Source organism: Nothobranchius furzeri, chromosome 6 (assembly GCF_043380555.1).
Source record: "Nothobranchius furzeri strain GRZ-AD chromosome 6, NfurGRZ-RIMD1, whole genome shotgun sequence".
Lineage (NCBI taxonomy): Eukaryota > Metazoa > Chordata > Actinopteri > Cyprinodontiformes > Nothobranchiidae > Nothobranchius > Nothobranchius furzeri.
In genome coordinates, this window is record NC_091746.1 from 28,075,778 (window position 1) to 28,103,505 (window position 27,728).

Genomic DNA, 27,728 nt, shown 5'->3' on the forward strand with positions numbered 1-27,728 from the left:
AGAGCATTCAGACGCAATCTGTGTTCTACCTCACTGTCAGGCGACCGTCGTAGTGGATCCGGAGGTCGGAGGAGGATGTTGAACAGCCTCAGGGTACTGGGTCCGGTAGGGAAGACCGATGGTACCGACTTCTCTGGTCCTAGAGATGCTGCAGGCACACAGGTGGAATTGGTTTGCGTCTGAAGATTCTAAAGAAATCTCGTAGCATCAGCTTTGTTCTGCAGGTGTCGTTTTGTTGTGTCGGAGCAATTCCTGCCAGCGTGATAGAAATCGCTTGTTTGGTTAAAGAGAGTTGGGCGGCCGTCCCAACCTTCTCTAGAACTCACTCGCAAATAATGAGAGTTCTGTTTTAAAAGATGGCTGTTACCATTTCTAACGAATCAGGTTTTGACATGTAGAAGGAAGATTTAACAAACCCTCAGAAACACGCCTCCCTGAAGATAGAAAGTTCTGGTGTTATGGGAAAAGATCATGTGAGCGCAAGTTACCTTTTACTTAGTTACTGTGACCTGTGTGAGCTGACTAAGTGCACATGATTCTTGTCATAGTTAAACATTACTGATTATCATAAATAATTATTAACCAAAGAATAATAATTGATTTCAGTATTTAAACACAGTTATAATGAACCTTGAAGATTAGCAGTAAAAAGAGTTTATTTAAATTATTCTTTTAAATCTTGAAATGTCCTCTTCATGCTGTGGATGGAATAGCAGTCAGATAAGCAGACAGCTGCATGGATTAAAGGAGTGGTAGCAGACTTTAGGTCTCCTGTGAAGGACTATATTTCAGATTGGAGTAGTAGCCAGGTCAAGGTGATCCAGGGATGGGTACCATTGACATTTGAATCGATTCGGTACTAATTCCCGGTACCTAGGAATCGATACCGGTACTTAACAGTACCAATTTTAGATACTTTTGAGTGTTTACATTTTTTATTCTCTTTTATAATAAAATATATTTTTTTTCTCAATATATAACCATATTTGATAAATATCACAATAAAAAACATACAACTGTTTATTTTAACATCGTCCTTGTAGTTTTATAAGCTGATATTTAAACTGAAGCAAACATCTTTACTGTGAACTAAATTTACTGTGTATCTTCATTCCTTTTGCCGTCCTTTATCATTTGATTTTTCCTACTGGGAAGTTAGAATTTCTGAGGAGAAAGCAAACGCACCATTAGCTGATAACAATGGTGGCAATGGAAGCTAATTTATCAAGCTAACATTATCTTAAACAGTTTATTTAGCTGCTGGAGCAGATTAAAACGATGATGCCTCACACTTAGATCGTTGTCGCTGGTTTCATCTTCACCCAATCACCCGTCGCATTTAGTAAAGTGAAGCCAAACTTTAGAGTGCGTTCATGTTCTTCTAGTTGGAAATTCGGAGTTCCGAGGAGAAAGCAAACACACCATTAGCGAAACGGAAGCTAGCATATCAAGCTAACGTTATCTTAAACATTTCATTTACCTACCGGAGCAGATTAAGATGAGGATGTCTCACTTAGATCGTTGTAGCTGGTTTCATCTACACCCAATCACCCGTTGCATTTGGTAAATGGCCTGTATTTGATATAGCGCCTTCTAGAGTCCTGGAACCCCCCAAGGCGCTTTACAACACAATCAGTCATTTACCCATTCACACACACATTCACACACTGGTGGGGATGAGCTGCATTTAGTAAAGTGAAGCCAAACTTTAGAGCGCGTTCATGTTCTTTTAGTCAGAAATTCGGAGTTCCGAGGAGAAAGTGAACGCACCATTAGCTGATAACAACGGTGGCAATGGAAGCTAACATATCAAGCTAACATTATCTTAAACAGTTTATTTAGCTGCTGGAGCAGATTAAAACAATGATGCCTCACACTTAGATCGTTGTCGCTGGTTTCATCTTCACCCAGTTACCCTTCACATTTAGTAAAGTGAAGCCAAACTTTAGAGCACGTTCATGTTCTTCCAGTCGGAAATTCGGAGTTCCGAGGAGAAAGCAAATGCACCATTAGCAGAATGGAAGCTAACAAATCAAGCTAAAGTTATGTTAAACATTTTATTTACCTACCGGAGCAGATTAAGATGAGGATGTCTCACTTAGATCGTTGTCGCTGGTTTCATCATCACCCAGTTACCCATCACATTTAGTGAAGTGGACCCAAGCTTTAGCGTGCGTTCTTTCTACCATGCTGCTCTGTTTACAACTGGCTTTCAGGGACCGACGACATTACGCTCTTGCACATACGCAGCCATCTAGGCAAGTTCTCGTTATGAAGGACGGGTACCGAAACGAGACACCGTTTCAAATGATGTGAATCGGTGCTTGGTCGGTACTATGGAATTCGGTCAGTACCTTAAAAAGTACCGAATTTGATATCCATCGCTACCTGTGAGTCTTAAAACCAGGCCATTACGTGACGTTACAATGGTGACTCTGAGGACCAGGATCAGATGTCAGTGGTTTAGGAACTAAACCTCCCTGTTTGAACTGCAGATGCTGCTCCGTTAAAATGTGAAGCATCGTCAAGAAAACGCAGAATTCCATTTGGCTTCTACACTAATGAAGGAATTCTAAATTTGTCACATTCGCGTAGCATAGTTTAGTTGACTCAAGCTCCAGCATGAGTAGAAGGGCCTAAGCAAACTGTCAACCCCTCTAAACTCTATCTTTGATAATAATCCTGAGGCAAACCCAACAAAACACACTTTAGAGATTTTCAATGACACTGTTTATTTATCACCACTCAACCCATGTGTGTGTGTGTGTGCGCGCACGTGTGTGTACGTATCACTGAGTGTGTTTGCCGTTCTAGTACGATAGTTTTGTTACCTTGCTGGATTGTGAGAACCCCACCCCCCCGTTCTGTACATGATCAAATATGCTGCTAGGAAAAATACACAAGAGGCCAAAACAACTCGTATGGTGTCTTTGCAGCACACAACAAGGCCCAGCAAATGTAAACAGTGAAAAGTAACAATCAGAGAAGAACATCAACTTAACTTTTGGTCGGCAGAATCTTTTGCTCTTCAGCTCAAACAAAACCGTACACGTCTTGATTTTATAGCACTTGGTATTATTAGACCCAAAGACATAATGTAGTTTAAAAACTAATAATGGTTACACAGTTTCAGAAAAAAAGTATATTGTATATATATATATAGAGAGAGTTATATATATATAGATCTATATTCATTTATACGCTTTTAAAGTAGCACAGTAAACACTTTGCACACATGATAAAAACCACAGAGTGTGTCTGATTGTTTATGTATAGGCCAATGGCATCAAGGGAACCAAATATTGGTAATGGGTCATTTCACCTTCTGTGCCGTCAGCTCAGGAAGGACCTTAGGAAATATAAATACGTGATTTAAAAACATGAACAAATGTGAACATTCATTTCTGGTGTTTTATTTATAAATCCAACACGAGACTCTCCGTCTACACAGTGATTTGTCCAAATCTCCTTCCTTAAGTGGCTTGGCTCGAAAGAGACCTGAACCCGACTCTGGACCAAAAGTTCCTGTCTGAGTTTGAGTTTTCGTATAGTCTGCACATTTTACCACGCACACAAAAATAAAACCAGAAACAAACAAAAAAGATAAGTTATATAAAGACAGTCAAGTCAAAAACCCAGAGAGACAGAATTTATATTACTGCACATCGTCTCTTGTCCTTGTTTTATTTCTTTTTTGTTTTTCCTGTACATGGCCTTCTCCGTTGCTGCTTCTCCATCCATCTGGTTATCCGTTGTCCGGTCTCCGGTGATTCGTGTCCCAGACGGTCTCTGTACAGCTGGCTTAGTGTTGATCATAGAAATAGCTAAAGGGTTCCGTGTGACGTCGGTTGAAGTTTGTACAGAAACAATAGGTCTTTTTTCTCTTGATGTAAACAGGCACACACATGTTTCTAGAGGCTAACCCCTCAGTCAGAAAACAAAAAACAAGAACTAAACAAAAATAGAAAGAAACTCTCGTAAGTTTGTCAAGCCCACTTGCTTTGTATTCCTCGGCTCCTTTTGTCTGTAAACTGATGCCGTTATATTCTTCACATGGTCAAGAGTCCCGGCCCTGGTCTCAGTCCGGCTGAGAGAAATTAGGCCTTGGATTGCTCCTTGGGTATCTAGTGGTCGACGACTTCTAGATAACTATTTCTCCTTTCCTCCCTCAGCAGCCTCCGCCAAGGTTTCGTTACAGTTCGCCACCCGAGATAATGAAGTTTAGCCAAGGTTCCATTTGTTCAGTTTTATTTCTGTCTCGAGCGTCCGTGTTGGTGGTCTAGTACAGAAAATTCACGCCGTTTCTGACAGGTCCACGTGAAACGAGCTAGCAAATCCTTTTGCGGGCTGAAAAAAAAAAAAAAGATAACACACACGTTAAGATAAATGACAGATTTTCCCTGGGGGGGGGTTTAGTGACACAATCAGCCAGAAATATCGTCTCCTGAAGGACACACACCACAAAGGACTCCGTCTGAAGTTATTTAAATTCACTAAATGCCGATTCTCACAGGATGAGAGGGAAACTAATTTGGGCGTTGGGTAAAACACGTCCATCAGTGAGAATAAATCATCAACATTTGGTGGCTACTTAATGCATGGGTAGGAAATACAAAGAGCTCTAATTGCTTCATTAATTATCTATAAATGGGTCATTAAACATTTACTAATCCTTTTACAAGGGAGCCCTGATGATCAGAGAATTGCCACGGTAGCAGCCACTGCTGTGTTTTGAATAAAATGTGACACCTACGGTGAGTAAAGTCTCTGGAATTTGTTTTTTATTGAAACAATTAGCTGAAAACCTTCAAACCAGTAAAACAGGGTGCTTTTTCCCCCTTTTCAATAAGTGTACAATAAAAGAAGGAAATAAAACTAAAATAAAGTTGTGAATTTTGGACTGAGCGTGTTTTCCCCAACCCTGCAAGGCAATCGAAACGAGCAGACACCTAAAGGGTAAATACCAATTATTTTTCACACACAACTGATGAGCAAAAAGAAGGTTGCTTGGCTCTGTTGTCACAAACAAGAACACCAAAACAGGTTATGGTGCTGATGGTTCACCTGAGAGACAGCCAGCATGCAGGATCATGGAGGGTGGTGGCTAACGTGGTGGTGAGATGACTGGAAATGACTTCTCTACTGAATCTGGATATCAAATCCATTCTCTCTTAGAGCTAATGGAATATTCATGTAATGTGGAAGCTTTGAAAGTAATTGACGGCAGTGAAAAATGCCCTGTCCATTGTTTTTTTCCTTTCAAGATTCACATTCAGCTTCTTTAGAAATGCAAACCGGTTTTCTTTTTTAATTTTATCCCAAACGGATGTCAGTCGCTTCCGTTTAACACATGAAACAAACTTTATCCAATGTCTTCAAACAAAACTTGTCTGATTTTTCTAGCTGAAGAATCTTGAACTGGTGGTTAGAAACCCACCTCACCATCTGTCTTTATGTCAGGTATTGATCCACAAGCTCGCAAGTAAAGATGCTCCAGTTCCTTTTTAGAGCAAAATGACTTGAATCCTGGTGAAGAAGCTGCAGAGGCGTGGGATGTCTGCTTCACCTTTTGAGCGATTCAGTAGGGAAGTCATCATGCTTGAGCAAAAATGTTGCTGAGTAAATAGAAAAATATGTCCTCTACATCATAAAATGATCCGTCTTTTATTTCCTCTCTAATGTTTTATTACATTTCTAGGATGTGAAAATGGTTTGCATGAGTCTTGACATGTGATGACGACCTTTACTAATATGAGCATCAGATAAGGAGGGAGTTCAGGGGGAGAAATTTAGAGGAAACAAAAAGTGGCCAAAGCAGATCAGCACGAGTCCAATTCAAATTTGGTTTATTTTGCAGCAAGTCACATGGTTACAAGCAGCATTTAGGGTGATAGTGGGGTTAGATTTTTGGGTAGGTTTTGGAGTAGGGAGGTAAGAAATAATACATTTTACATTTGAAAAATGAAATAACTTACAAAAAATATAGAATATGAAGAAATACAACAAAACATGAAGCCACATTTGAATAAAGAAATAAGATCCGATAAACAAAATAAAAAAAATTAGGTCCAGATCAGAATCAGGAGGTAAATGCATCATCTCCTTATTTAGTATCGGTACGGGACCATACCAAAGTCATGAGGTCCCATTGAGGTTTGGTACTGATACTCACAGAGAAAGGTTGGTTTGTATGGTAGGGTCCCCCTATCATACTCTTTCCTCTCTAGCGTGCTGGAGCTGAACTGCTGTTGCTGCTGATGGAGGTGATTTTGAAGGCTGTGGTGTGACTGTGATCTTTGGCCGTCCTTGCCAAAAGTGGAGAATGACCTATCGTTGGAGGAGGCGGTGGAGGAGCTCATGGTGAGTTGGTCGGAGAGGTTGACGGAGGAGGGTACCTCAGTGTCGGGCAGCGTGGCGTCCATGCCGGGGACGTGCAGGTTGCTGCGGTAGTCCGGCCCCTGGCGCCCGTCTGACGGCACGAAGGACGGCATCCAGCATCGGTCGGAGTGACCCAAGGCCTTGCACTCCTCGGTGCAGTTGGAGAACAGGTCAGCGCCTGTGAAGCAGATTGGGATGGTGTTTGGAAGGTGGAGACAAACGGGAGGTGATGGAATGCAGGAAATGTGTGCAAGATTACACAGGCAGAGAGGGTGATAAGTAGGAGAAATGGAGAGAAGGACGGGAATGAGGACGGACATTTGGAGTAAGGAAACAGATGGAGGGAGAGATGATAGAAAGAGACCACAAGAGGGAACATGAGTTAGCAATAATTTACTGATGTCACAGGCGGGAAGGAGGCAGCAAAAGCTATTCATCAAATAGACAGAGCCAAAATTGATGAAGAGAATTGTTTGTTTTTGTCCTCACCCCATTCATTTAGGAAGAAATATGCAATCAAAGAGACGTTGTGTTACGAAAGCCCTTCAACAACCCTCCCCCCACCCCTCTCAGCCACATCAACAACCTCAGTCACATTTGATTTTGAAACGCAAAGAGACAAAATTGAAATCCATATTCTATCATCCTTATGCCAAAAACTGGCAAGCGAAGGAAAATAAATAAATAAATAAATGAGGCACCAACACCAACTAAATCTCCACTGTGCTTAATCCCACTAACGCCAGTCATCCACGCAAATGGAACGAGGGTGTAATCAACACAAAGCCGCTGCCAAGAACACAGGACGGGTGGAGAAAAATGGTCAAATGAATGCCTGAAATGGACACAATGGCCATAAAACCGGTGCTTCCATTGTTGGTGCAACTCAGACGATAAACAAAGGAGGGCAGGTGTGAAAGGAGAGGATGGGAGACAAACCAATACATCACAACAGCAAGACCCTGCAGCCATTCTGACCTCCTGTGCAGCTTGGGTTTGTAGTTTCTGTGCTTTAGTAGAAAATGGTGTATACGAATACCTGACATGAATCAAAACTGCATTATTTGATTCTTAACACTTCAAAAATAAAAATTCGGCACTGTTGGTGGAGAAAAAGGATCTGGTCTCTGAATGTTTGAACAGATTTTTATAAAGACTTGGAGCTAAAGACATCTGGCTGTGGACACCAGTCCTAACTGAGTTTGATGTGATTATAGGTGTGTTTGTGCTGTTGTCCGGTCTTAATCTATACTGATATCTCCCTGCTGAATCATCGCATATTTATCCATCCATTTTCATCCGCTTATCCCGAGTCGGATCGCGGGGGCAGTAGCCTAAATCGAGAGACCCAGACATCCCTCTCGATTGGGCCAGCTACTCCGGGGGAATCCCAAGGCGTTCCCTGGCCAGGTGAGAGATATAGTCCCTCCACCGTGTCCTGGGTCTACCTTTAGGTCTCCTCTCAGTTGGACGTGCCCGGAAAACCTCACCAGGGAGGCGTCCAGGAGGCATCCTGACCAGATGCATGAGCCACCTCAACTGGCTCCTCTCGATTTGGAGGAGCAGCGGGTCTACTCCGAGCCCCTCCCGAATGACCGAGCTTCTCACCCTATCTCTAAGGGAGAGCCCAGCCACTCTTCGGAGAAAACTCATTTCAGCCGCTTGTATCCGTGATCTCGTTCTTTCGGTCACTACCCAAAGCTCGTGACCATAGGTGAGGGTAGGAACATAGATCGACCGGTAAATCGAGAGCTTCGCCTTCTGACTCAGCTCTCTCTTCACCACGACAGACCGGTACAACGCCCGCATCACTGCAGACGCAGCACCAATCCGCCTATCGATCTCACGCTCCAGTTTTCCCTCACTCGTGAACAAGACCCCGAGATACTTAAACTCCTCCACTTGGGGGCAGGACCTCATCCCCGACCCGGAGAAGGTGTTCTACCCTTTCCTGAATCTGAATCACATATTTAATCATTTTTTAAGACCTGCACTGATCTACTGGACTGAGCTGTTATTCTGATACGACTACATCCCATTCACACAAGTACAAACAATAAATAAATGTTTACTGCTACTGATGCTCTCACTGCATAAAACACTCACTTCCTTTTCATTTCCGCCTTTAGAACAGTCACATTTTTTTGTTTGAGTTTGTTTCAGTTGTTGTGAAGGGAACTCTGGATTTCCTTTCATAGCTCAGAGTAACCACACATCTCTGTATGGTTTAAAAAATGTAGAAGATCTGCATGTGAACGTGGAAAGATGAGAAACTGGTGCAAAAGTCAGTTTATGTCAGTAAACCAGTGGAACTGAGAGACCATCTAAAGGCTCAGGAACCCTTTGCAGGTGTGGATTCTGTCATGACCCACAACCCACGCCCCCCAGTTCCCCTTCAGCCGGACGGAGATCCACCACAGACTCCAACTCCCAGCATGCCTATCACCAGACATTAACCATGTCATCATCACAGGCTACCGACGCAAGTCCACCACTTCCGCCAGCTCTCAGTCATCGATTCTTCTATGTCACAAGTACTACCTATCAGATAGGAAGTCTTTTTTCGTATCTCTGGAACGTCCGCACAACCTCGTTTTCCAGTCGAGCCTCACACGGACATTCTTATATCGAATCTTGTGTCTTATCCACCCAACGCTCGCACTTCCATGTCTGGATTGTAACATACCCTTCAGCTCAACTCCCTGACCACTCAGCTTGTTGCAGTGTTTACCCGAGAGATTCATTAGACCACTAGAGTGGGACACTTTGAGTCTAGAACATTACACTTTTTCACAATATTATAATTATAACAAATAAAGGCTTGAAATATTTAGCTTAGCAAGGAATGCATCTATGTCATACATTAGCTTCACTTTTTAAGCTGAATTAGTGATAATAAATCGACTTTTGCGCCATAATCTCAGTTTTCTATTTTCACCTGCAAGTAGCTGCTGTAGCCAACGCTTAAGAGTGTGTCCGTGTGTGCATGAATCCTAGTTGAAAACCTAAATAACAGTTTTAATGAATAATTACAGTAATTTTTTTTAATTATAAGTAGCGTTGGACATCGGGCATCAATTGGAACCGGCTCCAACTGTTTGTTTTTCCTGGAATCGTTCAAAGTTTTTCATTTCGATTCCTAGTTTTGATGGACAAAACAGGCAATCAGGCGGGGTACACCCTGGACAGAGAGCCAGTCCATCGCAGGGCAACACAGAGACACAGGACAAACAATCATGCACACACACTCACACCTAAGGACAATTTAGACAGACCAATCAACCTAACAGTCATGTTTTTGGACTGTGGGAGGAAGCCGGAGTACCCGGAGAGAACCCACGCATGCACAGGGAGAACATGCAAACTCGGGAAGCGAACCCAGGACCTTCTTCCTGCAAGGCAACAGCTCTAACAACTGCACAGCCCTCCCCTCACCAGATATAAACAAACACATCTGCTGTACTTTTACTCTGTGATGTAAACTTTAACTCCTGCAGCGTGGAGGAAACGTGTTAAATACGTCAACACGGTGGATTTAATAGAAGCGTTAAAGAACAAACTGGACGGTGTGAGGTGAGTTTGTCTCACTGCAGAAATAAAAACACACACGGAGCGTCAGCAGTCAGACGCAGCCGCTCACCAGCACTGTGTGTGTGTGCGTGCGTGTGTGTGTGTGTGTGTGCGTGTGTGCGTCAGAAGGCTGAACAATAACCTGTAGAATAATTAAAGTCATCATGCTAGAGCAGCTTCTCTGTGGTGGACCACACCAGCTTCTGCCACAATAAATAATTGTAATAATAATAATAATAATAATAATAAATAACATTTTAATTTCCTTTCTGAAGTAATTCTGTTGAGTTTTATTGTTTAAAATCTGTTAGATTGTTACCGACAGCAGCTACGTTTAAGCTTCACTTCCTGTTCTGACTGAATGCTGCTGCAGCATGGAGGTGTAGTTCTCAGTCATCCTGGACATGATCATCCTGAGAGTTTTAGCTGAAAACAGCTGGACGTTTCTGGGTATGTTGGAGACATTTAGCCTCTCATCCCAGACGCTCCTTCCAGACTTTGGTTGTGGTCAGAAACAAACACACTGGTTGTGCTGCAAGTCTTTTTCTTTTTTTCTCCAAAACATGTTTTTGTCTAAGTGAAGGTGATGTTGTTGTTCATAGAATTAAAATTCATGTTGAAGTTCAGATTATTTCATCAAGTAGGACCTGTGGTTAGCTGGCTCATGCTAAACATGTCATGTCTTGAAAGAATCGGAATCGGGAATCGATAGGAACCGGAATCGAAACGAGGAATCGGAATAGTTCAAAATCAAACGATGCCCAACCCTAATTATAAGCAAAAAATGATGAAGCTAAGATGGCTGCCCTCCCTTTAAGACCAATGCACCTGTCACTGATTTCAGAATCTCTGGACCTAAAGTGAAACAAATAAGCTCTCAGGAAAGTGCTGCTGCTCATAAAGAAAGATGCTGCACGCTGCTTCATCCTTCTGCTGCGTTTTGTTTGTTGTGTCAGATTGGAGGCTGCTGCTCTGCTGGTTTGTGGACTCAAGACATGATTCTTCTGCCTGATGCCAATTTACCAAACATCCAACTAAAGTGGTGTGGAGCTGCCTTATCGTCGCACACCCTCAGAACACTGAGCTCATCCAAGAGCCGCGCGTGATGCTGGCAGACGGCTGGTCTTATTCTAAATACGTGTTTAGGTTGAATCTTAGTGTAAAACATCCACTGACATCCAGACTGTTTTCTGCTTTTATGATCATAACTTATTTTAAATAACAAAATAAAACAAATCAACATAGATCACATAAAACTGCATCAGAACAGCCACTAAACTTAAACCCAAACATGCATTTGATTTTACTTACTGCAACAACAGTCCTCCAGTGGACCTTTAAACCCACTGCTCTTTCATGTTCCATCACATTGTTAAAGAAACACCACAGCGACTGATTCTGTTCCTCTTTATTTGTGTGCATCGTGTGGATCTAATGTTGCCACTAATTGAGGCCTCATGGGGAGCAAGAAAGGCAACAAGGCTTTGCAGCGGACAGAGAGCCAGTGAAGACACGAGTCTCACAGACAGCCGAGGCCAAACTGTCTGGGGGAGTCGCAGATTTCACAGCAGAAGAGAGAAGAAACAAGACCACATAAGCATAAGGACGGGGGGAGACCGCAGCCGTCGCAGATGGAAAGAGCAGGGTCCAGATTAAACGGGGGAGGGAGGGGGACCCCCACGGATGGACAGCGGCACCAAGGTGGGCAGAGAAAGAAAAGGCTTTGTTGGTTAAAACAAAGCCTTTGGTTAAACTTAACACATTTTTAATGTGCAAAAATATTTAATTAAAGGAGGAGTATGTAAAACTGAAATAAGAACAGCATCATGTTGTCTTTGGTTATTTTTCTAAGCGAAAAGCTACTCTGTCTCCCGTTTCGTACGTTTCATGGTTGTTGCCCGTTACGGATCAGCACCAGAAGATTCTAGATTATGAGTGAGGAGGAGTCGTACATTGTAAGTAGATAAGTAGATACATACATTGAAATATCTGGTCTTAGCACTCTTGGGTGTTTTATTCGATGGGGAGCATTTACTACGGTAATATGCCTCCAGCATTGGAGGAAATGCCACCATTGACTCATTTTGCACTTCACACATTTTACTGTAAATCGAGTCGTTGGCAACTGAAAAAAAGTAGCTTGAGGTATTTTTAGAGTCAGCTATTGTTGCTAATTCGCTGTTAGCATTGCTAGCTCAGCGTTAGCCTCTAGTCTGCTTCACCCGATATTAGAGTAAAACAAAAAGATGCCATGGCTTCTTAGGGATACAAGAAATAACTTCTGGGTCGCTCCGTTTTGCCGACATTGGCTTTTAAAACAACTCTGGAGGTTTTTGCCTGCCTGTGCTGAACTACAAATGCCAGCGCCGTAGCGTTAGCTCGGCGCAGACATCTCTCTTTCGTTTTTTGAAAGGACAAAGACTGATAACTCCCCAGGCAACTGAAAAGGAAATCTGTTTCATCCGACATGATCGAGACATTAGAATGTTTTGTGATTATTTCGCTGTAGAATTCGTACATATTGCTCCTTTAAGCACCAGGCAAATTGGATCCCTGTGTGTAGACTGGTGCTGCCACGGCCGCATGTCTTTAGCAATCCTAAACATTCCTTTAACACAGCCAGTCTCTGAGATTTTGTTCAAAAACTCTGTGCGTAGCTGGTAGCTGAGAGCCATACACAAAACACCTTTCTAAATGCTAACAGGTCACGCACAGTTGTGTTGAACTTTGGCACTTTATCTTCAAATTGCAAACCAAAACAACTAGAACTCCATCATTTCTCAAAGTAAAACGGATTTTAGTTCAAAACTCTGGGATGAAAGGCAGCGAGCAATACACAGTCCTTCAAGGAATGTTGGGAGTTTAATTAAACATTTGCTTTTCACCCGATCGTGTGGAGATCCTTTGCACATCCCTGCAGCTGTCACCGCTCTAAACTGACTATTTTCATGCAGGGCCGCTGCCTATCGCAGCTTAATAATGAATAAAAATACATGAAGAAGATCTAAGAGACGTGTAGATGCTTAAACTTTGATCAAATGCAAATTCGCAGCAGAATTATGGAAATGGCTGTGAACTCCCAACCTGTGTTTAATATTCTGCATTATTTTCTGCACAAAGAGGAGAGATTGACAGATGCTTCGTTGTTGATTCGGTCCAGTAGATCAGGTTCAATTAGATGATTTTTAAAGACATCGAGTCTGTTCGGTTTGCTTTCCCATCTCTTTTCTGGGAGTCCTGTGCAGTTCAGAGGGAGCAACGCTGGAGAATATTCAGAGAAATCTGTAAAACCCCAGAAGGATCAGAGCAGGGAAGCTGTTCCAGGAGGCTTTTGTAAATGTCCATCCAGGTTTTGACTGGCATTTGCTCGAACGTAACCTCCCATCCACCTTTAGGGCTGATGTATATTTATAGCATCTTTAAAGGTTGGGTGAATATAAATCACACACCCAGACCGTGTCTCTGGTAATGCCCATCTTACCGTTAGCCTTTAACCTTTTTATGGACTTTTTATAAATTATTGTCCCCCTCTGACATAAAGGACACTAACCTCGGGTCCTCTGGTTTTCTCCGAGCCGTTGCACGTACAAAAATTTTGGAAGTTAAAATGCAAATGGGCGTTGGTGCAGGAAGCAATGAAAGGAAGGCCTGTATCTATTTTTAACCTGTAGATTAAAAGTTAATGATGGAGGATTAAGAGAAAGCTGTTTAGTAATGTTCATGTATTTTAATAATAATCAGGCATGGAGGTGCATTTTCCTGCTGGGTAAATATAGTCTGCAGCTGTCACTGTTTGCTCTTCATCAGGCTTGAAGAAAGTCGTGTCAGAGCTCCGGCTCTACGCGTCAAACTACAAAAAACCTGCAAATGTTTCCCAGCCAACACACACCTGCACCAAAATGCTGGGTAAATGTGAAGATATGTAAATCTACATGGGAAAACAGACAGAAGGGCCATGCTCACATGACACCAAGTGGCTGTTGATCCCCGTGACGCACCTTTTCTTCCTCAGGCAGGAAGCAAAACAACAACCGAAACAGTGACTGGCAATGACAGGCCCTGCCAGCAGCCTTCTCATCCTGACCTCAACAGGGAGGAAGAATGTGGATCTGTTCTCCTTCCACACACACACACACACACACACACACACACACACACACACACGCGCGCGCACGCTCAGAGGAGGGGATGCAAATGATGCCGCACAATCTAAACACAATCTATGTGCTAATAAGCAATCAGCACTCCAGTCCTGTTTTTCCTCCGGTTTCTTTTCCACTACATCTCTGCATGTTTCGGGAATCCCGCGTCGGAGCGATCTGACTAATTGCGCTGTCTGACACACATCCAACCACAGAGAGGAGCGAAATGAAGGAAAGCTCATTCTGGGGAAACATGCTCACCATCTCGTATGGGTTTGCAGTCACTTCCTGCTTGTCTTCCTCGTTGGTCTGTTTACCTCTTTCTCTGTCTCTGAGTCCCTCGGTGTGCTTCCGGTGGCTGTTGTTATTTTCTGACACATTTAAGTCTCATTTCTTTATCTTTCTTTGTCTTTTTCTATTTCTAAAGCCCTTCTCATCCCCCAGATAAACGGTATCTTCCATCCACACCTCTGTGTTTCATCTTGTCCTCCACAGCTCCGGAGAGAAAACTGACAAAAAACGTCAATATTTGGACAGCAGCAATGGACGACATGGGAGTAGCACAGTTTCCTTACACAGGTCGGCCTGAGAGGCTGGGATGAGTGTACCAGAGACCTCACAGGGGCAAGAAAACAAGACGACTTCCAATACTCTCTAATTTCCCTCTGGGATTAATAAAGTATCTTTGGTTTGATTTGATTGATAATGACAGGCGGACAAATTGTTTCAGGCTATAAATTTTTACTTCTTGCAGAAACGGAGCTGGAAGGAAGAGCTGAGAGGAGAAATCCCCCACCAGCGTCTGCTTGAATAATATCTACTGATATATCGTTAAAGCAGATATTCAAGGTGATGGTTGATTATCGATATCTGTTCTGGATGCTCCTCCGCTCTTCTCTGCACACAAAGCTGTTCTACACACAAATGCAACGGAAATACTGAGATTATTCCTACAAAATGTAATTAAGAGTCTGACTTTTGTTTGAGCTTGAATTTTCTTAAATCTGATCCATTATTTCATCTTTTAGTTCTTTTTTTTAAGCTGATCCATTATTGTTGTCAGCTGTAGTAATATGATTATTATCATTATTATTATTATTATTATTATTATTAAGAACTTTTTATAATAACAATAATAATAGTATTATTATTATTATTAAGATTTTTAAAATAATAATAATAATAATAATAATAATATATTTTTTCTAGTTATTTACTATAGTTTTATTTCTCATTTTACATGGTTATATTTTATTGCTTGCTTTGCATGCTTTATATGATAATATTTTATCATTGTTTCATTATTTCATATTATTATTTTACTGTCTATATGATTTTATTTATTACTTATTTTCTTACTTTAGTCATTTACATTAGCTCTTTTATTTTCATATGTTTCCTCATTTTAATCCAGTGTTTTCTCTGTAGGGGCCCTCTGCCCCGGGGACGGTGGTCGACTGTAGCTTCCTGGGCACCCTATAGGTAGTGTATAAGTGGAGGTGGGGGTCTATGCTCCCCCTCCTCTGAGCGCCCTGACTTAGTGTGGAAGACCTGATGCTGCCGGGGCAGATGGCTCCTCTGATGGCGTTTCCTTGCCTCACCTTACCTAGCTCATCTGGACTCAGCTGGATATAAATTTTAACTGGTGTGTGTGTGTGTGTGTGTGTGTGTGTGCGTGCGTGCGTGCGTGCGTGCGTGTGTGTGTGTGTGTGTGTGTGTGTGTGTGTGTCTGTCTGTGTGTGTCTGTTAATGGTTTTAAACCGTTATAGGAATTTGGGGCCATTTTGTAAAGCATTTTTAGTAGATTTTTGTTTGAAAAGTGTTTTATAAAAATATCTGATTTATTATTATTATTATTATTATTATTATTATTAATCATTGTTATAATAATTTAGTGAAAACGTTAAGTGAAAAAAGTTTAAGCCTGAAACCAAACTTGACAATAACTCTTTTTATATCTTTATTTACTGATTCTGACATCATGACTGAAACTTGTATCTTACTATAAATACATACTCGTAAAGCTGTTCTAAAATAACCCGTTTTGGTCCTCGTTGGTCTATTATTAGCCCTAGTGTTTTATAAGTGATGTCTAAGATTTAATAGGTTGTGTTTAAAGCTGCTGTAGCAAATCTACATAATAAGCTAGGCTTTCCCCTCTCCCTTCTGGCATCTTCTTTGAGAAACCCGAGGTGCCGGAACCTAAGGCCTGTTTTACCAGAGGAAACCAGATAGCACTAAACACAAGTCACTGTTTCCAGGTCCAAACGTCTTTTGTCACTTGCAACTTCAAATGGTGTTTTTTCTTTTTCTTTTTGGGACTCTGGTAGTTTGTCCTAAAGCTGAAGCGAAAGCAGCCGGCTGTTTCTCCTCCTCTGATGTTACTGAGCAGAGAACCTCTCACACCAGTGGTGTTCTGTTGCTAAATACGTGAGTGTGTGATGAGTGGAGGACCCAGGGAAGTGTAGCGGTTTGGGCAGACTGACGTCGGGAAGGTCCAATGGTTGGTTTTGGTCCAGACTGTTAGCTCTGTCAAGAACAACCGTTGACCTAACTTGCTTCATTCTGTAAAACCCCCAGTAAAGCACGTTGATATGTTTTATGTATCCGACAGCCTGAAAGCAGCCTTTAGACACCCCCGGGATTAACTTATGCTTTTAAGGTGTCTCTGACCCTTTGAACCGGATGGCTGGTGCATGTCTCTCATGACCAAAACAAGTTTCTGAGGTTCCTGGACAAGATCCCAGCCAGTCTAGCTGAAAACCAATCATCTCCGCTGACTTTAGGTAGGAACAGGTTGTTCATTAAGCCAGTATTCCCATGCAGTTCTCTGCCTTAAGCCTAGTTTATGCTTCTGCATCAGCTCCACGAGGGAGAGATGCACACGCATTTTCATAAACGTTTACCTCTCGGACTTCTCCGTCTCCTGGGGAGTGTCGCAAAGCAATTCCCCGCCAGGACAGCAGAGGGCGTAGCGCTGTTCTGTGGTATCCTGTCATGTATCAGGTACGAGATAGAAACACAATAGTAAATGCATTATGTGATGTTTTTTTGTATTTCAGAGACTTTTGAATACGGACACATTTGTCCCTCATTGTCCTCCACCTCTTCATGTGCTCGCCGCCTCTAAACCCACGTTTACCGTCATTTCCGTCCACGACTAAAACACTGCGTATCTTTAACTCCTCCAGTCATGGGCGAATGAAACGTTCCTATTTTTAGAGTTGTTTTTTTTTTCACGAGGTCTTCAAGCTGCTCCGTGTCTGCGACTAGATATCTTCAGCTCTCTTTATGTTTTGTGAGGGCGCACTGGCGGTGCTGTTGATGGCAGCAGCTTCCTGACCAATCACAAGCTTGCGTTCTCCATCTCGTTCAACAGATGTTGAGAAAAGTTCGATCTGTCCTTGCGAGCCTGGTGGAGAGCCCTCACAAAAGGACGGACAATGGCGTCCTGCGTCTCCGCTCCGACGCAGAAGCACAAACATGGGTTTATATCAGATACGGGCTTTCTTTTAAAAGACCGACCTACATTAGTGCCTTAGAGTCTGAGCCATGCTACTGATGGGTTTGATTATTTTGGTTTTTGAACACATTAAGGTCTAGGAGTTCCCTTAAAGGGGCATTATGGAAGTGTGACAGCCAAAACATGTATAGAAATAATAAATGTCTTCTTCATACATTCTCCTGCAATGCCCTGGTCCTGTAGAATGAGCCCTGGCATTTTTACTGTGATTGCGTGTTTTTCTGTAAAATCACAGAAAAAGAGAGATGCTCGGGTCGAGCAGGCTGCTTCATGCGCGTTCACGCTCAGGCATCGCCCGTAGCATTTGCTATCAGTAGCTTTAGCATCAGAGAGAGAGGCAGTGCCACTTTGTCGCTGTTCCTAACGCCTAGTGACAAAGCTAGCTACATTTCTGAGGACCCTTAGCTACTTTCTGGTGAACTTTCTTCTAGATATTTCCTGCTAATTAGCAACAAAATAGCCATTTTCACTCCGAACCGTTCTTTGGTTTGACGTTGTTTCAGGTGTCATCAAGGATATAAATGTTACAGATTCAAAACATGTCACTGGTGCTTTAGCTCACCTAGTAAGACGTCTCACTCTCGTGCAGAAGACCTGGGTTCGATTCTGGATGTGAACATTGTTCATTTAGAGTTTCTTTTTTACATTAATGGTATATTTTTACAGTAAGATGCCCAAATTTTTATTTGAGACTCGCCGAACGGCATTGAATTCACAGATAAAAAAGATGTGGGTTCAACTTTCATTTGGAACAATTTTTCAAGCAAGGGAAGGGAATGATCTGAGCATGCAGGAGGACTGACCCATCATAAACCTTTGTCGGCTGTGCTGAAGAGAAAGCTACAGAACCAAATTATTTAATTAATTAGCTGCACGTTCTCCTGTCCTCTGTCCTCCGGGCCACACACACACACACACACACACACACACACACACACACACACACACACACACACACACACTGGACTGTCTCAGCTGTTATTTTCATTAAGGAGTGTGCACGTACAGCATGCACGCCTCGTGCACGAGCCTACTATTGAAGCTGCCATTACGCTTTTTGCCTGAGGGGGGAAATCGCGAGCATAAAAATTCAAAACTCCGTAAAGTCCCTTTAAAGGAAAAGAGTAATGAACTGTAGCTTCTGCTTTCATACTTGGACATCAAATCAAATGTTTCAGTGTCCATTTTTACTGAGATTTTGTCATTTTGTCACTAAAGATGACTGATTTCCATCAGCTGTAACATTAAAATCTGAACTTACATTTAAGGTTTGGTTCACCTGTCACACTCTTGACTCATCTCGCTCCAAACATCCCAGCATCTCAGGCCTGAGGAACAGGTGCGTCGAAGACCTGTTTGCTAAATTCCTCTGACAGCTCGGTGACGATGGGAACGGCACCACCGTGGATGCCACTAATTCATAATCAGCAATCTTATACACCGTTACCACGGTGATTTAATTGTCCCATTTGTCACGGCTGTTGTTCTCACCAAAACAAACGTCATGATAATGATCATTTCCAGTCTCCCACCCGTCACGCCGCCTTCCACAGCTGATTGAGCCAATCGAACGGGCCTATTTTTCCTCCTTCTGATGAACACTTTACCCAGATCTTCTGCAACCTTCTTTATTTATTTGTTAATTTTTGCTTCCAGAGTGCTTTTTTGAAGGATGATGAGAAAAAAAAACCACCTAATGTGGAGAAAAGAAAGGTGTGGGGACATAAAAAGGTGTGGCACTCAATCAATAGTGCTTTGGCTTCTGATGCAGCGGTGCCTCGCTCCCGACGCCGGCTTTCAGAAAAGCCATTTGCTCAAATTTTCAAGGCATCCCAGCCTCCCAGGCAGTGTCCCTTCGATTTAAAGCGACATCAGGAGACTTATTTTCTAAAGTGTCAGACGAGCGGCCGAGCGGGAAGCTACGGCAGGTGTGGTTGATGATATGCCAACTGGAAATGGTTTCCCCCTTGATTTGAAATATTCCGAGGTGTACCGAAAGGGAGAATGTGCCGCGCGTTCCCATGTGGAAACCTTGCCTCTAACCCTTCTTTGATAATTGCTATGCAAAGGATCTGGAAATGAATTACTGATCAGCCGAGTGTTACGGAGAGCCAACGTGTGAGGGAGACAGAATGAAGGATGAGATCCTGACAGAAACTCGGGAAAAGAATGTGTTTCAGACAAACAAGCGCACATCTACATAGAGGACACAAGCATGCATATATTCATGTCAAATGCACATGAGCGTATGCATGTCCGCGCTCTGCAGAAATACCTGAGCGTGCACAGAAGAAGGGTTGGCTTTTGCAGTTTAGCCACCCCCTGCAAGTGCAATCAGAGCAAAGCTTTTCTCCCAATCGTGCACAAAAGCAGGTTTGAACTCGTGTGGAGAAACCAGCGTTAAAATCCACGTATTTTAATACGTCTCACAGAGATAAATGAGCAGAGGGGAAGCCCGCATGTAGGAAAATACTGTATATACCTGGCAAAGATCCAAACACACTCTCCCACTCTCTCCTCTCACTCTTATCTCATTTAAGCCTCTCGCAGCGCCGTCTCATTGGAGGATGCCTTTACAACACAGACACAATCACTTAGCCTTGTTTTCTTCAGACGTAACACAGACAAGCAGGTTACATATAGGTATCACCTACACTCCTGCATATTAAAGCAGGCCACATTATACCTTTACACACACACACACAGACGCACACACACACACCATGTCTGGGTTTGTTTACAGAAGTCTGTGAAACTCAAGTGTTCTTCTTTCTGAAATGCCAGCCGTGTGATATTACCTCCCGTGGAGCGCTAAGCTGTTCCCTTCTAAATCCAACATGAGGAACAAATGTTGGTTTCCCTCGTATGAAAAACACAGCGCAGAACCAACTGTGTACACTCTCAGGCCCGTGCCAAATGAGCAAACGCCGAGCCAAAAAAAGGGCTGAAGAAACATGTTATTGCTTCAGAAATATGAGCCTGTCACTGCGTTAGAGGGGAAAGAAAACTGCAAAGTGGAATTCAAGACAATTTTCCAGCTAGAATGGGTGTAGAAATGCAGTTGGGGGCTTGCCTGGGATCATTGTCAGAGCTGTGACCTGCTAGCAGGAGAAGCTATGATGAATGTGGCCGATGCTCCTTGTCATCTCCTTGAGATCCAGGTAGCGGCACCTTTGGTCTTTATTTAAAGAGCAAGTCACCCCCTATCAGAGTATAACTCAGCTCCCACTTCCTGTTTGAAAAATGCAACAAATGCTGTTGCCTAGCAGACCGAGAGGGCGGAGCCGCTAACAAATCAACACACACAGGCTCACAAGGACATTGTGACATCATATGGTACCAGCTAACGTTCTAGGGTACCTCTTAGCCAATAGCGATGGCAGATTTAAATTCAAATGCAGTGCTGAGTTTTTACCTGACGACGGCACAACACTGACAGTTTTAGGCAGAAAATTAAAATTTTAACAAAAATGCACTAAAGTGCAAAACTACTGACGACACGTGTCTGCAGCACGATCAAACACACACTTATATAGATAAAAATAGTTGATTTGAGGGTGGCTTGCTCTTTAAATGAAGGATAAACTTCTGATAAAGAAAACAAGAGAAGCTCAGATTTCTTCTCCAATCCTGGATCCCAGCCATGAAGTTTGACCTTCCAAACCCGTTTTATGACCAAATGGCAGGCCTACATGCATTCTGGCCCTTTATTAGCCTCAGTTCATTAATAATGTCAAGCCCGGCGGAGCCTAATGAGGGCCCGTTCACTACACTGCAGCACCTATCTGATCTTCTCTGTTTGTATTCCCAGCACTGATACGATATTTGGCAAGCTTCGGTCTAGACGAGGGTCTTACACGCGCCGCGTGGAACAATCCCTCAGCAGAAAAGGGCAGTTCAATATGAAATTAGATTTTGTATTGCTCCACTTTTCGTCTGACTCCACTGTGATCAATAAACAGGTACTAACTAAATAGAATTTTAGAGAGAACAAGGAGAGGCTTATGATAAGATCTGCTAAGAAATCCATGGTGCTGTAAAGTGCAGAGAGGAATAAGGGTCGGTAAATAGAGCCGAAGTGAAAGTACGGATGAGGACATTTTAGCTACCACCGACCTTTAACCTTTGCTGTAGCTCACACCAGACGTGCACAGATCTGGCCGAGGGGAAACCGAGAAACACCCGACCGAGTTTGACGAGTTGGATCATAAACAACAAAGGCAGACGAACCCACGGACTCTGGGGCTGACTGAAACACTTCTCATTATATCACTTTAGCTGTCGTGACATTCCTTTTCATTTGAGTGAACTTATTGATCAGTGCCACTGAAGCTCTACGCCACACGCTGTCTCACTGCGCGTCGCTGTCCTTTCAGCACCACTTGGCCTTGAAGCAGCAGAAGTAAAGGGGAAAGGGCAAGGAGGGAGAGCTCTCCACCCCCCCCCACCCCCCACCCCCCCAACACACACACACACACAACCCTCCAGCTGTAACATACAATCAATGCATCTGATGCCCGCTCTAGAGGACTCGGGCACACACACACATTAAGGAAATGAAAACTCAACGATCCACACCAACAACTCCACATTATCCTATTCAGAGGTGCAAACTCAGTGTTGAAACAGATCAAGTGTGTGTGTGTGTGTGTGTGTGTGTGTGTGTGTGTGTGTGTGTGTGTGTGTGTGTGTACATGTGTGTGTGTGTGTGTATAAAAATGGAAGAGTAATTATGTGATGTGCTGAAACTCACCGGCCAAATGACCCCGGTTTGTGGCGTCGTGGTCGCTGTCGCCCTGCTCGCTGTCGCCATGGCCGCTGTCTTTGGAGCTGACAATGTCGGCCTCTTGAAATGCCGAACTAAAGAATGGTGGATGGGGGGGTGGGGAGTGGGGTAAAGGAACAGAGAGGAGGAATCAGAAGTCAACACCACGTTAGCACATTTATGGTGGCCATCATCAGTCTAAACTGGATGTTACTCGTGTAAAATAAAGAAACCCAGAACTAAAGATTATTATGGGACTGACGCCAAATTAGAGCTGAAAGTTATGGATACTCTGGGAACCATCTTGGCTCTTAAAGTCACACTTATGAATTTTAAGAGACACTGATGGTTGGAGTGTTCAGTGTGTGTGTGTGTGTGTGTGTGTGCGTCCCTACCTGTTGACACGTCTCGGTCTATCCACCAAATAGCTGAGTTCTGCTCGCTGGTGTTTTGTCTGGAAAGCCCACAGAAACACACTTGATCACATTAAAATGCCAGGATGATGTAAATGTATGTGTGTGTGTGTGTGGGGGGGGGGGGGGGGGGCAGATAAGAGAAACATCATTAATCAGATGAGCAAACGCTGCTGTGAACCTGGAACTGAGTCAGGAGAAGCCGTTGGAATTATTCAGTGAGTGAGTGAGTGAGTGAGTGAGTGAGTGAGTGAGTGAGTGAGTGAGTGAGTGAGTGAGTGAGTGAGTGAGTGAGTGAGTGAGTGAGTGAGTGAGTGAGTGAACTGAATGCGTAACTGATTGAGAGGCCCGATGCTGAAACTGAACAACCTTTGTTCGCGGTGCTGCCGCGCGGAGCCGTGTGCGGAATACTCAACGCGCAGAGGAGCGGGGCTGTGACTGACCGTCTGGCTCCCACCCAGGCTCGCGCGCCGCAGTCATCAGGAAAAGCCCCAAACTCCACAGCTTAACGAGGAGGACGCACCGACTTCGGCACATTAGGACCTTTAATTCACTTTATGCTGGTGATGTTTGTCATCCCAGCTCTTAAATCTATGTATTACACACACACACACACACACACACACACACACACACACACACACACACACACACACACACACACACACACACACACACAAACACACTGAGTGTGTTGATCAGTTCCTACCCAAAAGCAGCACCCCTCCCCTCATTTGGATCAGACTGGAACAAAATCAGGAAATTGGAGGATTCTACTTTTTACGCACCAGCTGATGACGTCCTAAATGCCACGCGAGATTTAATAACCGACAAGTCCAATCACAATTACGCATAACGAAGATGAAAGGCCACTGCGCAGATTCCTGCTGAGACTTTTACCACGTGACCTGAATGCTTAACAGATGCTGCTGGACTCCAGGGGAAGTCACCTGTAGAAGCCTTGTTTGGCTGACTTTTAACGCACGTGACGCACTGGGACGCGTTCTTCTTACCTCACTGGACAGAATGCTGCCGTTGGATATGATGTCCGGTTGTTGGTCGCTGTAACCGGTGACGATGGCTCCGCAGGGGTTGGTGTGATCAGCGTCAGTGCTGCGGGTGGGGCTACACGGCTTCAGGAACATCAGGTCCGTTTTGGCGGACTCTGGGGTCAGACACACCTGGTAACAGTAGGAGTTCTGGTTCTGGTGATGGTGGGAGCCGAACCCGCCTCCCACACTGCCCACCCCAGACTCCTCCACCGGCACCTGCCCCACGGGCCCGACTCCTGATGTCACATTCGTGCTCTGAACCAACATGATGTCGGATTTGCTGAGTTTCTTCTGTTTCCTGCCACGAGTCTGCCTGCTGCAGCACGAGCCGCAGCACAGGCAGCAGTCACCGGCCAGCAGGCACGTGTACAGGTTCAGCTTCTTGTCCTTCTGGCAGCGCACTGCCAGCACGATCATCGCCAGGAGGAAAATAAAGGAAACGGAGCCCAGAGCGATGATGAGAATGAGAGTGAGGTCAAGGGAGGTCTCCTTAGCCCTGGAGGCCGAGCCGCGGTCCCCGCTGCGGCCCTCGACCACACTGTCCACTAAAATTACGCTCACACTGGCGGAGGAGGAGAGTGGGGGCTGCCCGTGGTCCCTCACCTCGATCAGGAGGTCGTAGAAGCCCTGAGGGTCCCGCTTTGGAGAGATCCTACGTGCAGCCCTGAGCTCTCCAGTCCTCCAGTCCATGCGGAACATCCCCATCTCGTTGCCCCGCAGGATGCTGTACGAGAGGCGTGCGTTCTCGCCATCGTCTGCGTCCATGGCCACAATGCGCGTCACCAGGTATCCAGGTTCTGCAGAGCGCGGGAGGTGCTCTTTGGCTGTGCCATTCTTACCGATGGGGGCTAAGACGGTGGGAGCGTTGTCGTTCTGGTCCACTATGATCACGTTAACGGTGGCGTTAGAGAAAAGCTCTGCGGCACCAGAATCTTTAGCCTGGACCGTGAAGCTGAACTCTTTCAGCTGTTCGTAATCAAAGGAGCGCAGCGCGTAAAGGTAGCCCGTGTCCTGGTTTATGGAGACGTAGGTGTCCACAGACATGCCCTGGATGTCACACTCCAATATGGAGTAGGTAATTAGAGCGTTCTGACCTATGTCTGGATCCAGCGCGCTCACGGCGTGAATGAAAGCCCCAGGCACGTTGTTCTCGGTCACATACACATCATACACAGCCTGCGTAAAGCGGGGCGCGTTGTCGTTCTCGTCGGAGACGTGCACTTTGATGGATTTGCTGGTGGCAAGTGAAGGCTGACCTTTGTCTTTGGCCACCACCGTGATGGTGTAGGAGTCCGTGCTCTCCCGGTCCAGCGGCCCGTCCGTCACGATGGTGTAGTAGTTCTTAAAGGAGGACTTGAGCTTGAAGGGAACGTCGCCCAGGATCTCACAGCTCATCTGCCCGTTCTCAGCAGAGTCTCGGTCAGAGACGCTGAAAAGTGCGATCACGGTGCCCGGGGCGTCCTGCTCGCTCACAGATTCCGTCACAGTGCTGAAACCGATCTCCGGTGTGTTGTCGTTCACGTCCACGAGTTTGACCAACACTTTGCAGTGCGCGGGCACGGCGTTAGCCCCCAGATCCTTGGCCTGGACGTAGATCTGGTGCGTACTGCTCTCCTCATAATCCACCTCCCCCGCCACCTCTATCCTGCCTGTCCTGGCGTCGATGCTGAACAAATCTTTAACCCGCGGGCTGTTGTGGCTGCTGAAGGAATAAACTATTTCCCCGTTTTGTCCTTCGTCAACGTCCGACGCGTTCAGCTGGATGACCAGAGTCCCCACCGGCGAGTTTTCCCGCAGGTTGACCGTGTACACCGACTGGTCAAACGTGGGCGCGTTGTCGTTAGAGTCCAGAACTTTGACGACCAGGAGAGCGGTCCCGGTCCGCTGCGGGATGCCCCCGTCCACAGCCGTCAGCACATAACGGTGCACCGCCTGCTGCTCCCTGTCCAGAGACTTCTCCAGAACAAGCTCTGCGAACTTGTTCCCGTCGCTCTGCGTCTGCACGTCCAGGAAAAAGTAGTTGTTGTTGGTGATGGCGTAGGTGCTGAGCGCGTTGGTGCCAACGTCCGGGTCGAAGGCGTTCTCCACCGGGAAGCGCGTTCCAGGAGTGGCGCTCTCGGATATTTCCACGGAAATGTCCGTCTCCGGGAAGCTGGGTGGATTGTCGTTGATGTCCATCACCTCGATCTCCACGCGAAAGAGCTCCAGCGGGTTTTCCAGGAACACCTCGAGGTGCAGCAGGCACAGGATGGTCTGCTTACAGATTTCTTCTCGGTCGATTTTCTCCTTCACGACCAGCGCTCCGTTCTCCAAGTTCACCTCCAGATAAGGTGTCCGTGAGCTAGGCACCGTTTGGAAGCGCCGCGCGGAAAGTTTGGTGATGTCCAGCCCCAAACCCTCTGCAATATTCCCAACCACCGAGCCAGGCTCCTGCTCCTCTGGCACGGCGAAGTGGAGCTGACAGAGAGCTCCATTCAGAACTGAGAGCAGAAATATTAACCAAATCATCGCCTCTGCCTCTGTCCAAGTGCACTTTAAGACAAGCAAACAAACAAAAACAAAAAGTGTTATTCCTTTTTCTTACAGGAGGCGGGCATTTCCACACTGCTCTGCCTGTAAAAAGGCAGCCGAACACACAGCAACAAGGCTGCGCGGCTGGAAGAATCCTCTCCTCTGCCTCAGGTCAGTGGAATATTGTGTCGTTGGAGTTGTGAGGAGCGCAGCCATTTGATCCGAGCCTCTCTGCTCTAATCAATTCTGCACCGGTCTCTGAGTTTTTGGCGTCAGCGCAAACATCGCGAGCTGGAGCCAGGACGCGGAGCCAACATCCCCTGTGCACAGCGCGGATTGCCCTTCAGGAGAAAAAAAAAAGTCAGAAATAAAATTAGGAAATCCACACGAGTCGAAAAAATAGTGAAAAACTCCTTTTTACGCACGAGCAAAATCAGCACGTGAAGCTTTTAAAAAAGAAGAGCGACTGAAAAGACTTTCTCCTATCTTTTTCTGTGAGGATGTAATCACTGCGCCTAAGCGCTCAAAGCGGATGATGTTCTCATCTCGGCTTCTGTAAGGCGAGTGTGAGCGGCGGGGTTGGTTTTGCGCGCAGCTCCTTTCCCCGGCAGCCAATGATATTCTCAAACTGCGGGTGTAATGGCACCTGATTGGGGCTGAGCTACGCCAGCTAGAGCGCACGTCGGCCTCTCAAAACAAAACCAGCCAAGAGCCACTGCGCTCCTCTCTCCTCCGGGCCCAGCCACAGCGGTAGCAGGGAAATTAAACGTGTTACACATCCAGCGCATTAAGAAAGCTGAATTCCAGCGGATGGATGAAGTCTCCAACTCATGTCATGCGTGCTTTATGAAGCGTTATTATTTGTATACCATCTAAATGTCTCCCAGTTTGCCCTTTTGACGCACATTTCATGCATTCAAAGCGCTTTGATATCAGCGCATGAGTCCGAATGTATTAAAGATGCCTACAGCCAAAGACCACCATGCAAAAAAGCCTGCGCAAGTCGAGACAGCTTGTGACGCAACATCCCACAGCGGCGCTGCCATCCTCCCATCTCTCTCTCTCTCTCTCTCTCTCTCTCTCTCTCTCTCTCTCTCTCCCATTTTCTCTCTCTGTTTCTCTCTCCTCCCGGAGACGCGCTCATTTGGCCCCGCGCGCGAGGAAGAACCGAGCACTCACAGAAAAGTAACATCCCTCGTTTTCTTTGACTGCGAGGAGCCGAATGAGAGGCGGCAGGACTCCATCATCACTGAGTTGAGTTAATTCTGTGAAATGGGGCGTTTATGGTTCAGTCCTGCCGTGTTACCAATAGCCTGAAGCCCATTAGTTCCCCTATCTAACCATTCCTACCATTAACCTCCTCGCATCCCGCCC

The 27,728-nt window shown here is 45.0% G+C and overlaps 1 protein-coding gene across 2 annotated transcripts; it reads right to left on the reverse strand.

Annotated features, from left to right (window-relative positions):
- Positions 1-2,707: 2,707 nt before the first annotated feature.
- Positions 2,708-27,334, reverse strand: pcdh10a (protocadherin 10a). 2 transcript variants are annotated; one of them, XM_070552664.1, is made up of 5 exons: positions 23,805-27,334; positions 22,774-22,832; positions 22,367-22,473; positions 6,173-6,556; positions 2,708-4,347 (listed from the first exon to the last, which is right to left on the reverse strand). In XM_070552664.1, the coding sequence occupies exons 1-5, from the start codon at positions 26,349-26,351 to the stop codon at positions 4,328-4,330; spliced, it is 3,117 nt and encodes a 1,038-aa protein (XP_070408765.1). In that variant the 5' UTR covers positions 26,352-27,334; the 3' UTR covers positions 2,708-4,327. The 2 variants fall into 2 exon arrangements, with proteins under 2 accessions (XP_070408765.1, XP_070408766.1); XM_070552665.1 differs by having other exon boundaries at positions 6,396-6,556; positions 23,805-27,045.
- Positions 27,335-27,728: the final 394 nt, after the last annotated feature.

Excerpts from the sequence above, each read along its gene's own strand:
- pcdh10a (XM_070552664.1), bottom strand. The coding sequence starts at position 26,351 with ATGATTTGGTTAATATTTCTGCTCTCAGTTCTGAATGGAGCTCTCTGT. Across the intron at positions 22,833-23,804 it reads GCAGCATTCTGTCCAGTGAG|ACAAAACACCAGCGAGCAGA; the intron begins GTAAGAAGAACG and ends TGGGCTTTCCAG. Across the intron at positions 22,474-22,773 it reads AGACCGAGACGTGTCAACAG|TTCGGCATTTCAAGAGGCCG; the intron begins GTAGGGACGCAC and ends ACCATTCTTTAG.